At 41.9% G+C, this 17,962-nt stretch overlaps 1 protein-coding gene across 6 annotated transcripts; it reads right to left on the bottom strand.

Annotated features, from left to right (window-relative positions):
- Positions 1-1,111: 1,111 nt before the first annotated feature.
- alg13 (ALG13 UDP-N-acetylglucosaminyltransferase subunit) lies at positions 1,112-13,442 on the bottom strand. 6 transcript variants are annotated; one of them, XM_079485876.1, is made up of 24 exons: positions 12,895-13,442; positions 12,582-12,665; positions 12,432-12,482; positions 12,295-12,341; positions 10,595-10,667; positions 8,933-9,014; positions 8,682-8,844; positions 8,529-8,598; positions 8,344-8,452; positions 7,416-7,480; positions 7,162-7,262; positions 6,985-7,088; positions 6,635-6,878; positions 6,398-6,508; positions 6,114-6,258; positions 5,889-6,033; positions 4,126-4,161; positions 3,958-4,016; positions 3,753-3,824; positions 3,460-3,643; positions 3,182-3,274; positions 3,063-3,103; positions 2,608-2,785; positions 1,112-2,483 (listed from the first exon to the last, which is right to left on the bottom strand). In XM_079485876.1, the coding sequence occupies exons 1-24, from the start codon at positions 13,012-13,014 to the stop codon at positions 2,200-2,202; spliced, it is 2,661 nt and encodes an 886-aa protein (XP_079342002.1). In that variant the 5' UTR covers positions 13,015-13,442; the 3' UTR covers positions 1,112-2,199. The 6 variants fall into 6 exon arrangements, with proteins under 6 accessions (XP_079342002.1, XP_079341998.1, XP_079342000.1 ...); XM_079485872.1 differs by having other exon boundaries at positions 6,398-6,511; positions 8,344-8,467; positions 12,895-13,166; XM_079485874.1 differs by having other exon boundaries at positions 6,404-6,508; positions 8,344-8,467; positions 12,895-13,163.
- Positions 13,443-17,962: the final 4,520 nt, after the last annotated feature.

Genomic DNA, 17,962 nt, shown 5'->3' with positions numbered 1-17,962 from the left:
AAGTACTGTCGGCAGATTCAATACTGCAGTTTTAGCAATCGCCTGTAACACTCAACAAACATTTACCCAAAAAACTGTCTTTTGTGATTTTACATTTTGTATTCAATCCAAGCAACTAGCAACTTGCATTTAAAGGTGAATTGTGTAATATGCACTATTAGCAGCACCAAACATTCTCGAACACACAACCGTTGTTTGGACAAACAGATAGTCCTGAACTAATCTCAAGTCATCGGTTGCCGTGTTGTGATGGTTGATGGAAAATCTTTGGTTTACACTTGTTGGGCAACTCGTCCTACAACTGACCTGCCCGTTGTGTCTGCATGTCAAACTGGGCTAAGAGGGAAAAATAGCACGCATCACCTTTAATTTGTGCTCTCATCGACAGTCATGGATAATGTGCAAAGAGAAAAATACACAATGACTTAGTTTGTGGAGAAATATATAACTGCACCTCTTAACCTAAAGTTTTTTAATCATTGGAGTTCAAGTATTTTCAGAATTGGAATTAAGATAAATGCTAATTTGAAAGTTCACCCAACAATGAAATGTATCATTCCAAACCCCATAGATTGTTGTATAACCAACAACATGGTACCTAAAGATATGGACACAAACTAACACTTCTCAAAGTATAATATATATATATATATAGGTTACAATTTCTAAACAACATGGGGGTTTATAAATTATATTTTTAGGTGAACGGTCCATTTGAAATGTGCAATATAGCATCATCGCATTAGACTCTATTCTGTCTGGTTATTGTGGGCATGCAACACGACATGAACAAAAATATATGCATCCTATTATACCCTTACTTCTAATTGTTTATTAAGGGCAAAACATGCTTAAAATATGCTAAAGAAATCAAATGCAGACATATATTGACATGTTATATTTACTTGTTTACTTTGCAGACGATTTGTTTTAGTTTTAAAACAATTTGTATAGAAAATCACTAAGTATAGACAACTGTACCTCATGCTTGGTCTTCATCTGGCTGCAAGACTACATCCATCACAAATAACACGTGCAATCTCTTAACTTGTATAATTTGACAAACAATTGATGCTGTCAGTTAAGTGTCAACAGTACATTTTAATTTCTTGTCAAGAACTTTTTTTAATATTTATTTTGCAACAAATGTTTTCTATATTTTTGGCAGAGGGGCAGGTTTTGGTGCACTTAATATATGGTGTGGGATATTTTTTATAGTTTGTTTACAGACACATTTTTAAATCTGTTTAGGGATAAAATTTCATCCATGAATTCATGAATACACCTTCATTCATGTTGGATGAACACAGATTTTGCATTTGCATATAGTTTTCGTAGTAAACAATTGGGTAATGAATTTCAGTTACCATTTTCTGAAAGTTTGCACTTATGAAGTGTGTCAAACTACATGTACAATTACATAAAAACCAGTCAACTTAACCAGAAATTGCAAAAGTTTTTTTGGTCGACTTTAAATATCCGATTATGCATATAAGAGCAATGTTATTGTTAAACCACTATTAGCACTTGGCAGAGTGAAGCGATTACAAATTTGTCACTCTCCTTCCAAACATTCAGCGAAACGTAACATTTGCTTGCACGCTATTGCACCACAAATAGTACGCAAGCAAAATTCAACCACTGTTTATTCTTTGATCAAAGCAATACGTTTGCCTCATTCTGCTTTACATCATGTTACTCAAATAATGCTGTGGGTGTTTTTGTAAACGACTTTCACATCTTTAAAATGGGTCTGAAAAATTTCACGTGGTTTTCTCTTTTATTTGTGCAGCTATAATGGTGATTTTATTACATAGAAGAAAATAAACAAACAATGGTTTCCTAAGGTTTGAACTGCTGGGCGTGTTGCTAAACTACCGCATGCTGAAAATGTTGTGAACATACATTTGTAAAAACAAATGAGAAGAGAATTTAGAATCGACCTTTTAAAATCCACAAATAATGGGGAAAGACCAATATATGCTTATTACACTACAGTGAGATTGTGATTGAGATCATGTGCGCGATGGTAAAAGCACATCCGTCCTTTCGGTTTACGTTATGACTAACACTGCAGGACCCTAAATAACCATTTTTCTCTGAAAACAATACAGATACAACTGAACAACACTAACTTGAAAACAGTACAGATACAACTGAACAACACTAACTAGAACATGTTCAAGTAGTTAAATAAGACTAGACGAACTGTGAGTGTGCCAAATGAGTGGGGTGGGTTGGGGCGGTGATGTAATTAACAGGTGGGTGAGAAGAGGAAGGGCAGTAAGTAGAGTGGTGGACGCGCGGATGCGAGCCCGCACCGGGTGTCCAGGGCGTGAGGTAGTGGTATGTTGTAGAAAGCATGGGCACGTATGGCTCGTAGGTGGGGTGAAGGGGTGGCTGGCCGCACTGCTCCTGCACCATGGGGTAGAACACCGTGCCGGGGACCACCGTGGGAGGGGGCTCCATCACCAGAGGGGTGCCTGAGGAGAGGAGCGTATGAGTGTACAGCAGAGGCAGACTGTTTGACTAACTCAAGGTGGATGTGCCAGTTGACAGTGTGGAGGTTTGTGGTGCTAGTGGTGAGACAAGAGGAAGGTTGCTGACCATTGCTAGATGGGTCTCCTTGCGGACACGAGCGGACGGGCTCAGGGTAGGCCTGGGGGACGGTATGGTCGGCCATGGGGATGGTGCTCTGGTACGTCTGGTATGGAACGTCCGTGGCCGGCTGTGGATAGACCTGCTGCATGTGCACCATAGAGTTCCAGTACGTCTGCTGATACCACTGCAACAGAAAAAGACTTCATTTACAGCTGAGAATGCGTTTAACTGTATAGATTTAAACCACGGACGCAAAAAACGAATTTATATATAACTTAAATTGTTTGGACAAAACCACTCGCGCTTTTCTCAAAATATCTTATTTGTGTTACACAGAAGAAACAATCGTGAACAGGTTTTGAACATGTCCTTTTGATAAAGCAAGGTTATTTCGGTTATCCTCTACAGCTAAATATATATTTTTAGAAATTTCATTTTTGGTGGATCTCCATGCAACTTACCTGAACCCCCAGGTTATAATAGTATTGGAGCACTTTGCAGTCTGAGAAAAACAAAAATCTAAGTTATTAAAGATGACAAACATTACGACAACTAGAAAAATCTGTGTGTTTTGTCTGACCTCTTGGAAGATCACTGCCATTGGGGTCATATGAATAGGGTGGAGGTGGTGCCATGGCAACAGGCTCCCCCAGCTCATTCACAAACCACGGAACTGCAGGCAAAATAAGAGGAAAGTGCGTATTCTTTATTAAAATAAACACTTGATTAAATTCTTATTTTAGCAAATAAGTCCCAAGAATGAGTATGTCTGGGCATTGCAAAAGTAATGAAGTAGCAAGCAACACTACTGAGCCGCTTTGTAAATGGAATTCATTGGTTTCAGATTGTTTTGTATACCAGGCCTGCCCATGACATTCTGGGGTGGTGGCTGTCCAGTAGTTAGGATGCCGTCCGACTGCAGGGGATTCGGTGGGGTCTGGGAGCTCCCAGTAGAAGAAGGGGAGGAGTTTGAGGTGAAGACTGCAGCTGGGGCTGAGTTGATTGGCTGAGAGGAAGAGATGACTGATGACTTCAGGACCACCTAAGAGGATTGAATGAGACATCCCATTAGTTTGTATAAAGAACTAGTAGGCTAAACAACACAAATCTGTTGACTGTCAAACTGCCGTGGAGCGGTGTGAACGTCGTGCCTGTTGAGAGTAACTGTAGGTAGCGACGCCCTCTGGTGGCGAACCAGCACGAGATCCTCCTTCTTGAATGGTCTGCAAGATACATGACATTTTAATAATCCTTTCATGCCAGATATGTTATATCGAAGACGACTATTTTTCTTCTGTCAGTGGCAGTACAAGTATCCTGGAGGACATGCTTAGCAAATGATGAAACATTCAGTACCAAATTGGTTGTAGACTCCGCTGCAGCAGCATATACTGATGGGCTCTGAAATCCAGCCTCTGAAAAACAACATTACAATGAATCTCGTCCGTATATCAATACACACAAGACAGTGACAAAAGCGTAATGCTAAAATATCTCTGATACGGCAGCAGTTACTGAACTAACCTGAGGTGGAGTAGATGTACTCCTCGGAGTAATCACCTAAACCGTATAAACAAATGGTTACAATTAACATCCACCATACATGAAGGTTATTTTTTTTAAACATTCTGGTATTCCATTATTATTGTTATATTTATATTATAACTATGGGTAAATGCCAATTCAAAATTAATTTCCTAAAAGAAAGCATTAAAGTCAGCACATCCTGGCACTTACATACTGTAACATCTTCATATTCAAAAAGCCTTTATTTTCAGGCAAACATACGTATTCCTAGGAATAATTCACTATTTTTGATACATAAAATGTGTCTGAAATCCCAGTGGGATTAAAAGCCTAGTAATACTGTGGTGTTCACAAATATTTACTCTTGGGAAAGTTTTAAAATACAGTTTTTTGGACGTTCATTACAACAAATACTTCAGTATCCTGTTTTTTCATGTGGATATTTTACTTAAGTATTACATTAAAATAGGGCTGTGCGACATTAAAGAAAAATGCGATAGCATGCTAAATAGTGCGATATTCAAGACTGTATTCGTTTTCTAAAATCAATTTAAATCCTTTTAAAATGTATTGGAAATTATATAACCAATAGGGCTGCATGATATTAAAGGAAACGCGATGAAAAATAATGGTTCAAGTTTTTATATTAACAAACTGAACATTATATAACCAACATGCATATTTTACATTATTTCTGATCATCGATTATCTTCCACACAAATCTCTCTATCATCTGCATCAACCTAAAACTAGACAAGATGTAGACGAGATGTAGTTCCAGAAACACTTCCGGTTACAATTTTATTTGTTTTTTACATTTCACATCTATAATTTATACTAAGAAATTCCTTTATCATTTTGATTCGTTTGAAAATGTTCTGTTAGTTGCGTTTTATTTTTTTAACACTACACAATGGTTGAACATAATGCAAAGTTCTTTTGGAGCGGAGTTGTTTACGTCTTCCAGAGCAGAGCCATCGAGAGAGATCGTCGGGTTGACTCAAACGAAACAGTTGGAGAGACAGAGCAATGGGAGTTCATGGAGCCTCTAAATAGTTCCCGGAAGGCACTAGTGACGCATGGAGCTGGGACTTAACAGACCAATTGAGGTAAACCTTTAACCCATTTAAACAGAAAACATAACTTCCGAGAACTATCTGAAGGCTTCATGAATCAGCCGACATGCAAAAAATGTGAACTTCCATTGGCGCATCTCTCTCTCTCTCTCTCTCTCTCTCTCAATGGCTCTGATCCAAAGTGGTCAATGCATGACTGATTGACTGTTTTTTCTTTTAAGATCCACTTGGGATCTCTCCAAATTGAATTTTTACACACAAGTTAGTGTGTTAGCCTTGCAAAGTAACAATCTCCATGATGAAGTTTCTCTTCTTGACCTGGGTTAATCTTCTCCAGGTTGTACACTCTGGGGCAAGGTTTCTAAACCATACAGTACATGTATAAAAGCATGATCATTAAGTGGCAATCATGGATACGTTGAAATTGGCTGCATGCATGTTTTGTGAATAACCCTGTCGTAAGATTATTTCAAGTCTACATAAGAATTATGAGAACCATCGAGAGACAAATCACCCCTATTAGCTACATTAATGCACTAACAAGTCCACATGAAGGTGTGAATGAAAAACAACTGAAAGAAATCTGACCGCAAGTGCGTTGGAAGGAGCGTGGGCACCATCTACTGTAAAGATGCGATGTTATTGTGGTATTATTTGGACACCGCTGTTGTGTCAGTTGGTTACCTTGATCACCAGCTGTGTTCCTTTCATCAGGGTCCTCCTCTGATGATGTCATGGGCTGTTTGCCTGAGGGAGGGATAGGACTTGGGACTCTTGGTACCCAGTAAGCAGTGGCCCCTGGAACCATGCGACTGGGGACCGCTTGGCCCTTTGGAAAAAAAACAAGATGATTCCAATACGAAGCCCAAATATTCTCAGACGTTACTGGTGGAGCACTGAATGTCTCACTGGTATTGGTGTATAGGCACTCTCATCGGTCTCCTCGATCTCATAGAAAGTGATGCTTCCCTCCATATCCTGGCTGTCCTCACCCGGCTCAGGAACACACCTCATGCACTCTTTATTCAGCGAGTGCATCTGCCGTCGGCTTCTCCTGCACATAGGCATCTCTTCTTACTTTCTTTGCTTTGTATTAGACGCCATAAGTCTCACACAAAGTGTGTTTCTTATATTGTTTCCATCTGCTGAAAAATTACATTTTCAGCTGAACAATACGAAACGCAATTTCATACCGAGACCTGAACGAATAGTTATCAAAACTCTGGTAGCAGCGCTTGCTTGGACTGGGGTAATATGCCATCTCTGGTCCGATAAAGTGGTGCCTGTTCAGGAATCGGGCCGAACTTCTGACAACAACAGAGGTGGCATGACGAGAGCGAAAAAAACAAAACAAGAACACATAAACGTAAAATAATGCATATTTATCCTCGAGAAATGCATTACAGACATCAAGAAACCAAAGGTCTAACCTGGGTGGTCCGTATCCTCGTGGTGGTCTGGGTTGTGGGTGGGGTCTGTAATGTTCATAAGCCAGACCTGCTGGAGGCGGAGCAGGCCCGTGCATCCCAGGAGACCGCATAGGATAATTGTTACCTGGCCCGGGCTGCAGTCGGGGGGGCAGCCCAGGTTGAGGACGGCTGTAGGACACGGCCATCAACATCTCCTTACCACGAGCCTTCTTGAAGAACCGCCGCCGCCCACGAAGCTCAGGGTCTGCATTAAAATGAATAGCACGGGTGACCAGCAATAACACATTATCAGAGCTGTTCCCTGTGGATAATTTTGTGTGTCTGCTACTGATAGATCAAAATTAGAAGACCTAGCTCTTCTGGATGGTTGTAGGAGCCTCCTTTTCTGCTTGGTGTGATGTTCCAGGCTGGCACTGGATTGACTGGCTTCAGATTGGTCAAAGGAACCAGATGTCTGGAAAAGAGTTTAAAAGTGTTTAAAGATGCTCAGAGACGTGTTTGTGCGAGTGTGGATTTGCACAGCTCACTTTTCCCCAAGCTCCTCAATGAATACCGTCACAGCAGTAGTGTGGGTCCCCACTTCCTGAATGAAAGCATTGTAATACTTTCCTTTCGGATCCAAACGGACCTGAAAGATAAAGACGCAGACACGTCAGGTGCGTAAAAACAGGAATCATTCCCATTGAAAAGTTACGTTATAAGCCTTATCCAATGAGGTGTAACAAGAGAAGCTACACCATAATCTGTAACAGCATGAACACATCTCATCAAAGTCTTTTACCTGACACTTATCTCCCAAAAAGTACTGCCTCCCAGCAAACACCATATAGTCAGTCTTCTGTAACTCTGTAACACAACATTACTTTTTACAAGGTAGAGCTTGGCATGACAAGAAAGCTGTATCCCAGTTATAAGCGACAGTAGAAAATATCTTCTTTTTTTAAAATTTTAAGTCATCTTGACATCAGTTTGGAAGTTAACTTAGGATAAAAGCGTCTGCTAAATTACTAAATGTAAGTGCAAGTTTGTTGAGGCCCCCTGCTGGAGAAACACTGATATACAGCCCAGGTAAAAATGGGCCGTTCCAAATCAGCATGATTAGATGCATTTTGGTCATACCAGTCCAGTATCGGTTGAATTTCAACTAAATCAAAACTTGGGAGTGATGTAAAGTCGACCAACAGCAATGTGAAAGTGATTTTTGAACTTTTCCTAAATGCATAATAAGATTGTTGTATTGCTTAAGTGAACGTAAACTCAGAATTTGAGGTCTGAAAAAATACAGAGCTTTTTCTGTTATTTTCACATGTTTTCATTTTCAGCAAATAAATGCAAATATTACTTCATATTTGATTTGAAATTTGGTAGAAACATTTTTAGTTGTTCCCAGAATTAAGTTTTTTATTTTACCTAAACTCACATCTATAAATCGTAAACTCAGAAAACCTGAAGAGAATTTTAGAACTGTCTGTACGGCTGTATATGACAAACACATTCACACTTACAGTAATAGATACAAGACTTTTCACATTGTAGGTGGTGTTTTAAATGTGGAATCATTTTTAACAATGTCCAAGTGCCAAAGCTTTGAAATGGTCCTAATATGACCCTTGAAATCAGTTCAGAGCGAGTATTAGTACAGTGTCCTGCAGTCATCCAAAAAATGAAAATAAAAACAGATAAAACTGAAGAAAACTGAGTTAACACACCTTTGCGACTGTCTTGCCACACGTCAAACTCAACGTTACGGTACAGCTCGGGCTCTAAAGCTTTCAGCACCTTGTACGGCAGAGCCAGTTTGCCCGACCCCTCTGCAGCCTGAGGCAGACAGACCTGTCAATCAAATATCCATTTACAGTTTTGACCAAATCACATGAATTTCGCCTCCAAATACCTTCTGGTCCTCAGCTCCGGCTTTGGCTTTGTCCTCCAATCGGTTCGGACCACTCGGCTCCCATTCCTCTCTAAAATAAAACAGTCATTTAAAACACATAAATTGATATTTTCAGCTATAGGATCATAAGGTAGAGGACAGAACGCAGGAGACCTCGGAGTACGATCCTCTGGAGCATCATAGCAAGCGTCCTCACTGCACATAGACTGGCTGTTTCTGTATCGCCGGCCTCCTAATCTGAATCCCTCCAGAGCCACCTGCAGCTCTTCCTCCTCAACACCCAGAACATGAGTGTATAACAGCTCATACAGCAGAGCTGAGAAACATAACAGGTACAACACGCTACAGTCCAACAACAGGACAAAATGTATACGACTGCACTTCACAAAGCTTGCTTAACTCACCCTGACATACTGCAGCATCCACTGGATAGTTCTTAGGATAAACAATGTCGTAGTGACCATTATTTGAGCAACACAGCAGAATCTGTGGGGCGAAATTCAGAACATGAAGGGCAAAATAAAGCCCCGACATACACTTTCCTAATTTAAGAAGCCGTTTCACTCGAATATACATCATGACGATACAGAGTCAATTGCAACTCCCATTTCACAGTGATGAATGTTCGTCTGTGTCTTTTGCAAAAAGTAATAAAATAGCACAAACGCAGTGAAAAACTGTTGTGCTTTTTTATTTTCTTTAGAACGGCAGGATACAAGCTTTGCGATTATTTTCTGACCTCATCGGAGGAAGTTTTGTGCTTTTAAAACATCATCACAACGATTATGTCAACTTTATTTTGATTATGTTCTGTTAATTTGTGGGAAGCATAAATCGCGATCACGATTAAATTACGATTAGTGAAGCCCTAGTTTGCATAACATGTCAATTAAGCTTAAAGGCACCAAAAATGAAAGACTACATGCTAATAACAGAACTTGTAAGTTTTGGCATTAAGTTAGAAAAATGCCACATTCCCACATGCGAAAAAAATCATTTGAGGTTGATGACTGTATACATCAGTCAGACATCTTGCCTGATGCCGGGGCCTCACCACAAGGCAAGACGGATTTCTGCACTTCCTACAGTCCTAGGTTAAGTCCAGATGATCTTAAAGGGCTCTGAAGATGATTTTATCAGATTTCTCTGTGGTGTGATGTGTGTTTGAAGCGAATGAAGCTAATCGGAAAAACCTCGGAGACGCCGCAAACGCAAATCATAAATATTCAACACGTTGAATATTTAAGATCATAAATCCTGATGTGTGGGGAAACCCAGAGGACAAACACAAGAACGCTGTTGATCGTCACGTGGAACAAAACAATACCCTGTTAGAAAGCCAGCTGACAGAAGTATTACAACTGTAGTTATCACTTCAACAAACCCTTTTCTTTGTTCTGTCAATTTTCTGTCAAAAGCATTACAAACACTATCATTGAAATTACAAATAATTGCAATAAAAAACAGGCTATGTGCAAGTGATGTAGTGGTTGGAGTCAGAGGGTGAAAATCTGATAAGATCATCTTTAGAGCCGTAATGACAGCAGCTATCTTTCACAAAACTGTGTTAATATTCTTTTTTTAATTACTGTGAAGACATAAATACAACAATTTTATTGCAACTCAAATATTATCTAGTGCTGTGCCACCTTAAATGCTTTAGACGATGCTGCTTGAGCAATTTCTCAACGTTAAATAAAATCACATAAAAGGTTATATGTACACATTTGTTTAATAGATGTGCACCTATATAACAAAGCCTACAGTGAAATAAATAACTTATTCCAAAAATGGAGATAATTTGCAAGATGTCATGTGTTTACAGTAAGGACTCTGCATGAAAATCTGTTCGTGGCTGCGTACCACACATTATAGGAACAAGGATTATTTTGTCCTCACGTTTTTGGTCTCTCACAGTTTGAAACTCTTATAAGATTAAAAAAATATTTTGGTGAGGCCTCGGCACTTATCCATCTGGTTTTGCTCACCAATATTTTGATTTTATTCACAGTTTGAACTGGATCATGATACACTTTGAATGTGAAATGTGGAGTTGACATTCATACCTTAGCCAAGTTTTCTTCCTCTGCGATCTCTGTCGGTGGCTTACCTGGATACCTATAAATGACAAAGCACCGCCTGGCCCAAAAGACAGGAGACATGGGTTCAAAAGTCTTGTAAAAAAATAACTGCAATAATATTTGAACGGTTTATCCTCCAAACATGGAGAATACAAACTAAGTCTTTTGTTCCAGCATGACAATGCCCCTGTACAAAGTGTGGTGTATATCGAAATCACTCCGTATAATGTGAAAGAACTACACTAGAATTAAGACACAAATTTTCATTGTGCTTATAACTGAATGCTGAAATGGCAGAGGCCGTGAAGGATCCATCTGATGGATCCTGCATTTCACAAGGACGCATTTGAAGGAGATTTCAGGACCGAGTTTGTCGTGCCGTGGTGATGTCACTGGCCTTTGAAGGGATGCAGCCTAAACACTTGTGTATAATAAAAGGGGGAGGAGTCACTCAATATATCCCACCCTAACACATCAAAGAAAGACGCACATTTCAAGGCCCATCAGTGGGTCTTTACAGTAATGGCCTCTCCAGATGACACGATTTCATCTGTTACGATGTCAAGGTGTCAGATTTTGAAATTTGACTTTGCAAAAAACAGTGGCAGACTATGCGTGTCCTCTCGACAAGAACGGGTTCTCGTCTTTGAGGACATGGGTGACGTTGACTGCATATGTGATGTCAATGAGTAGGCGTCACTATAGTGAGTGACTTTCGTAAAGAAGCGGGTGCAGTATAAAAATAATCCATAGATATGGGAATTGAGGCAGCACGTTTTGTACTGGCTGTTTTAGCCTCCGGAAAGCGCACAAAAAGAAAGAAATCCCAACAGTGGACACGTTCCTGGATTGCAACCCATACTGGTACAGTTGTCCATTCTACAGAGAGAACTTGAGGTAAAGTTATGTTTAGTCATGAGAAAAATGTAACAGATAGCTCGCCTCCACAATTACAAAAGACTGTTTAAAAACCATCTTTATAAACATAACATGTTTGAATGTTGTGTACAGAAGAGCTTCGCGCTTCTGTGCTGTGCGTCTATTGGTCTGTCGTGAGCGACATGGGAAAATATTAAACATGCTTGTCTTTGTCGTGCAACCTCGCCGGAGCGGTTTTGGTTGTCGTATACTATGGCGAACTATACGAGATGACACGATTGAATCTTGACATCTACGATGTCTTACGACATGCAAATCCGGCAAAATTGGACTAAAATCGTGTAATGTGGAGTTATTGACTGTACACCGTCAGAAAAACGGTACGAAAGCGATCACTGGGGCTGTACCCTATCAAAAAGTTCACTTTAAAGGGATACTTCACCCAAAATTTGGATTCTATCATTTATTCACCCTCGAGTGGTTCCAAACCTGTACACATTGCTTTGTTCTGGTTAACACAGAGAAAGATATTTGGAAGAATGCTTATACCCAAACAACTCTCGACCCCCATTGACTCCCATAGTAGGAAAAAATACAACGGTAGTCAAAAGTGCTCCAGAACTGTTTGCTGTCCTACATTCTTCAAAATGTCTTCGTGTTAGTATATATATAGTAGTACCACAATTGTACGTCCATCATTGGTGACAATCCATGACATATTTTGTGCCTTTTTCCAGTTTGTAACCATATTGAAGAGGATGTTGAAATGGTCCAACCTGAAAGTTAACAGATGTTTGTGTGCATACCTGTACAGTAACGACAAAGCATTGATCTCCACTTGACCTGCAGTTTCCTAAAAAACAACAAGTCAACTTTTAAAGTCCATTCAATCCAAGACACCTCTTGTAAGCTTCTGTTATCCAGTAAGAGCATGAACACAAACCTTGGGATCCTCCAAACGCTCCAAATACTTCTCAAAAGAGCCTTCAACAAACTGCAACACACAGTAACACAGCAGACATCAAATAAAACAAAGTCGAAGACAAAATGACACGACGCTCGCATGCTTCTGTAGAGGTCTGAAGTCACTCACAGGCTCGAAGTTGCATCTGTTCGCACTCATGAACCTGACGCACTCTTTTCGTATTCTCGGATGGTAGTTTTGGGAATAATAAAGCTTGCGACAACACAAAAACATCATTAAAACACAATACTGTCAAAACACGACACACACGTGAGGCGGCACAGAGCTGGAGACATGTTACTCATGGCGTATTTTAACGTAGCCTATGCTACATCACCAGCCATCCTCTCCGATACGTATTTTGACGTTTTATGAAACAAAACAATGAAACAAAACAAAGTGCGGCGTTATTTTCAAGCGTGGGCTGATGTCGTCACTTTACCTGTTCAGAAACAGCTCGAAACAGACAGGACGCGTCTCTCGCCATCATCTTTCGGTAAAGTCCGATGCTGGCCAGATACTCGTCCATGTTTACAAAATACTTCTTCAAGGCTTTGTGCATCTTAAAGAAGTGACGAATATAAAACAACACGTATGCAGAAGCGTCACGGCTTTTCGCCTGAAAGCGAAAAACTCAGCGACGGTCGAAAGTTTCCTTTCGGGTTGGATGGCGGAACAGCTGCTGCAGATGAAGACTGATTGAAGCGCATCACTGTCTTTTGGCGCGACTTTAGGTTTAAAAACGATGACGCGAAGTTCCTATGGAAACGTGTATAAGATGTGTGAGGTTCAGGAGCTGTAACATTGTTGCTCAGTGTCGCTGGGCCTCGACATAAACACGAACAGGTGGATGCGGTTCTGTCGACAGTCGTCAAAGTGTCGTTGCAGGTGCCTTATAAACACAAACATCAATTTGTCTCAACTCACAGGTTTATTCAGAGCGAACTGTAGATCAGAGATTCATATGATTATTGACATTTGTACGAGCTGATCCTGATTCTGTCTTTCTTTCTTTCTTTCTCTCTCTCTGTCTGTACTGTGAGTCTGTCTGTCTGTCTGTCTGTCTTTCTTTATTTCTTTCTCTCTGTCTGTACTGTGAGTCTGTCTGTCTGTCTGTCTGTCTGTCTTTCTTTCTTTCTTTCTCTCTTTCTCTCTCTCTGTCTGTACTGTGAGTGTCTGTCTGTCTTTCTGTCTTTCTTTCTTTCTTTCTTTCTCTCTTTCTCTCTCCTGTGATTCTCTCTCTCTCTCTCGCGCTCGCGCTCGCTCTCTCTCTCTCTCTCTCTCGCTCTCTCTCTCTCTCTCTCTGTACTGTGAGTCTGTCTGTCTGTCTTTCTTTCTCTCTCTCTCTCTCTCTCTCTCTCTCTCTCTCTCTCTGTCCTGTGCTTCTTTCTTTCTCTCTCTCTGTCTGTCTGTCTTTCTTTCTTTCTCTCTTTCTCTCTCTCTGTCCTGTGATTCTGTCTTTCTTTCTTTCTTTCTCTTTCTCTCTCTCTCTCTGTCCTGTGATTCTGTCTTTCTTTCTTTCTTTCTTTCTCTTTCTCTCTCTCTGTCCTGTGATTCTGTCTTTCTTTCTTTCTTTCTCTTTCTCTCTCTCTCTCTGTCCTGTGATTCTGTCTTTCTTTCTCTCTCTCTCTGTCCTGTGATTCTATCTTTCTTTCTTTCTTTCTTTCTCTCTCTCTGTCCTGTGATTCTGTCTTTCTTTCTCTCTGTCTGTACTGTGAGTCTGTCTTTCTTTCTCCTGTGATTCTGTCTTTCTTTCTTTCTTTCTCTCTCTCTCTCTCTCTCTCTCTCTCTCTCTCTGTCCTGTAATTCTGTCTTTCTTTCTTTCTTTCTTTCTTTCTCTCTCTCTCTCTCTCTCTCTCTGTCCTGTGATTCTGTCTTTCTTTCTTTCTCTCTCTCTCTCTGTCCTGTGATTCTGTCTTTCTTTCTTTCTTTCTCTCTCTCTGTCCTGTGAGTCTGTCTGTCTTTCTTTCTCTCTCTCTCTCTCTCTCTCTCTCTCTCTCTCTGTCCTGTGATTCTGTCTTTCTTTCTCTCTGTCTGTACTGTGAGTCTGTCTTTCTTTGTCCTGTGATTCTCTCTTTCTCTCTCTCTGTCCTGTGATTCTGTCTTTCTTTCTTTCTTTCTTTCTTTCTCTCTCTCTCTCTGTCCTGTGAGTCTGTCTGTCTTTCTTTCTCTCTCTCTCTCTGTCCTGTGATTCTGTCTTTCTCTCTCTCTGTCCTGTGATTCTGTCTTTCTTTCTCTCTCTGTCTCTCTCTCTCTCTGTCCTGTGATTCTGTCTTTCTCTCTCTCTCTCTCTCTCTCTCTCTCTCTCCCTCTCTCTCTGTCCTGTGATTCTGTCTTTCTCTCTCTCTCTCTGTCCTGTGATTCTTTCTTTCTATCTTTCTCTCTCTCTGTCCTGTGATTCTGTCTCTCTCGCTCTCTCGCTCTCTCGCTCTCTCTCGCTCTCTCTCGCTCTCTCTCGCTCTCTCTCGCTCTCTCGCTCTCTCTCGCTCTCTCTCGCTCTCTCTCTCGCTCTCTCTCGCTCTCTCTCGCTCTCTCTCGCTCTCTCTCGCTCTCTCTCTCGCTCTCTCTCGCTCTCTCTCGCTCTCTCTCGCTCTCTCTCGCTCTCTCTCTCTCTCTCTCTCTCTCTCTCTCTCTCTCTCTCTCTCTCTCTCACATTGGACTGCAAGACAACTTAACTGGGTTGCAGACGGCCCCTTTTCACACCTAAACAGTCTTTTGACACTCTCTACAGAGTGATGTGTACAAACAGTAAAAGCGTTAACATGAATCAAACAATCCAAATCAGAAATGCACTTATTGTTTTGCAAATATCAAGGATGATTTGAGAAATGTTCCACTCATCACTCTCAGGTCACTCCGCTGAACACGTCTGATCACTTCTTCGTCACCCTCGACCTCACCGCTCCAGACAACGCAGATGTCTTACCGCTGGTCACTTTCCGGCGCAACATGCGGTCCCTCCCTCCTGCTTTTCCTCTGCTGTCTTGTCTGCACTCCCCCCCTCTGAGGACCTCTCTCTTTTGAATACCAACAGTGCCACAGACACTCTGTGTTCCACGCTTACATCCTGCTTGGACACCTATGCCCTCTCACATCTGGACCAGCCCATGCATCCCTGTCTGCCCCCTGGTTATCGGATGTACCACGTGAGCATCGCACCAGCCTTCGGTCAGATAAGAGAAAATGGCACAGGTCAAAATACCATACTGACCTCTCTCTATACCAGTCTCTTCTCTCTACTTTCTCCGTTGATGTCACCTCTGCAAAAACTGAATATAACCACTCGAAGATCAGCAACTCTCCTGACTCTGGCACACTCTTAAAAACCTTCTCTGCTCTCCTCTGTCCGCCTGCTCCAACACCTACATCGGAGTTAACGGCTGATGATTTTGCATCGTTCTTCGTAAAGAAAACTACCGCCATGAACAGCCAATTTTCTACACCACCACCACGCGTTGAACCTTCCCAAAACCCTGACACGTGTGTGCTCCCCGCCTTTTCTCCTCGGTCTGAAGAAGATGTTTCCAAGGTCATTGGTTCCAACCACCCTACCACCTGCCCACTGGATCCCATCTGGGGTAACCTGTTGTAAGAGTATTGACAACCCCTGTAAGTGAAAGCCACGCAAGCCTTGCATTCCTCCGCTAAAGGGATACAGAAAAATGCATTAGCCAAGTCAATACATGTAAACCAATTGTGTTCAGGTGTTATCACAGAAAGTGCAGTGTATGGGTTAGGTACTTAGGTACGATGGTGTAGCCACAACAGCATTGAATGCTCTCAAATCATGTACCAACCTGTACTTGCTTGTGCCTGGTTTGGGCACCGGAAAAATAGGTGTGTTCCACCTAGACTTGTATGGTGTAATAACACCTCTCTCTAGGAGACCTTTTACTGTTGCGGCCACACCCTCGTCCGCCTCAGGTTTGTTGCGGTACTGTGGAATCCAGATGGGGTCAGGTGTTTTCAGCTGAAAGTAAACTGGAGACATATTACAAAAACCTATATCTGTTGGGCCCTGAGACCGAAGATCCTCAGGTAAATGTTTTATGACATCTGGTGCTTCCACACTATCTGACAGCTCCCTGTCATGGAATCTAGAAACCTGCACATGCTCTAGAGCTCCAGTGTCTCGTGTGGCACCTTCTATCCAATAGGCTTTGTGTTTAGGTGAATATTTAACATCTGTCTTCTCCGTGGGCTCCCAATCCTGGGTGGCCAACAGTGTTTTTATAATCTTACCTAGCTCCCTGGCTTCATGGCTTGGGTGTAAGGCTAACGATATGTGAGGTGCCGCTGTGTCTGCCATCTCATACCATTTCAACTGCTCTTCTGTCAGCTTCACTGGAGCCATCACTCCTTCTTTACTTACAAAAATTCCGGCACCCTCCAACACCCATCTGTCCCCCTCCACTTCCTGAAACATTTCTTCATAAGTGGTTATGTCATTCCCAGTAAAGATCAGCTGCCTCCTCCTCACCACACGAGGTCAGCATCCACTGGCTGTCTGTCATATTATCTGATAGGGAACAGTTAGTGGTTGTACCATCTGGAAATGTAACTATAACCCCTTCTGCTGAGCACAGAATGCTAGCCCCTAATTTTATTAATAAATCTCTCCCCAAAAGAGGAATGGTAGCATTGCTGGAGAAAAGGAACGAGTGTGATAAGCATTGATTTGCCACTTCTACTTTAAATGGTTTTGTCCTAGGCCATTTTTCGACCCCCCCCAGAGAATGTGACAACCCCCACCGTTTTGTCAGTTCTCTGTGGGCCCCTTCAACAATCCCCCGCGCCACCCCCCGGGCCCCATGTTGGGTGCATTGGCGCCTGGAGGTTGGTGGAGGGTGTTGCCCCGGGTTGTATGGGGTTTGTGGTTCCCTGCCACGACCTGCACAACCGGCACCACCTCCTCAAGGACCCCATACCCCCGCAGGTGGTCCGTTATTTTGACCTAGAATCTGTGGACACTCTCTCATCCAGTGGCCTGCCTCACCACACAAGAAACAATTTCCCCCGCCCTGCTGCCTCCCTCCATAAGACCTCCCCTCTATTATTACCCCTCCAATTGCCCCTTTGTCTATTTCCCCTCCCCCCTGCTGCATGAGCTTGTGTATACCTTTTGGGTGCTTCCCAGGGTCCCTCAAAATGACCTTCTTCATAGGGTGGGCCATCATATTGGTAAGGGGGTGGCTGATGGGATTGTTGTGGCATCTGCTTACTCTTTTTTGTTCCTCCCTCATTCTTTGCTTGTTCTAACTGTAATTTTAGCAACTCTGTTTTTATCTTTTCTAATTGTTCTTCATCTTTTCCTGCTTTCTCTACAGCCCTATCTGTGTGGTGAACTAAATGCCTTTCCCATACTTCGTTACTAGCAATTGGAATGTCAGGGTTATTTTCCATTATTTGTTTAACACCATTGGGTGCACCTGCCATGACTGCTGCTCTGAATATGTCTCGTGTAATTGGGTTGTTTAAACTATTTTCTTCCACCATCTGTTCCCACTCAG

Source organism: Barbatula barbatula (genome assembly GCF_947034865.1).
Source record: "Barbatula barbatula genome assembly, chromosome: 22".
NCBI classification, from domain to species: domain Eukaryota; kingdom Metazoa; phylum Chordata; class Actinopteri; order Cypriniformes; family Nemacheilidae; genus Barbatula; species Barbatula barbatula.
The sequence above is the reverse complement of the archived record's forward strand: the minus strand, read 5'-3'. Positions and strand labels throughout refer to the sequence as shown.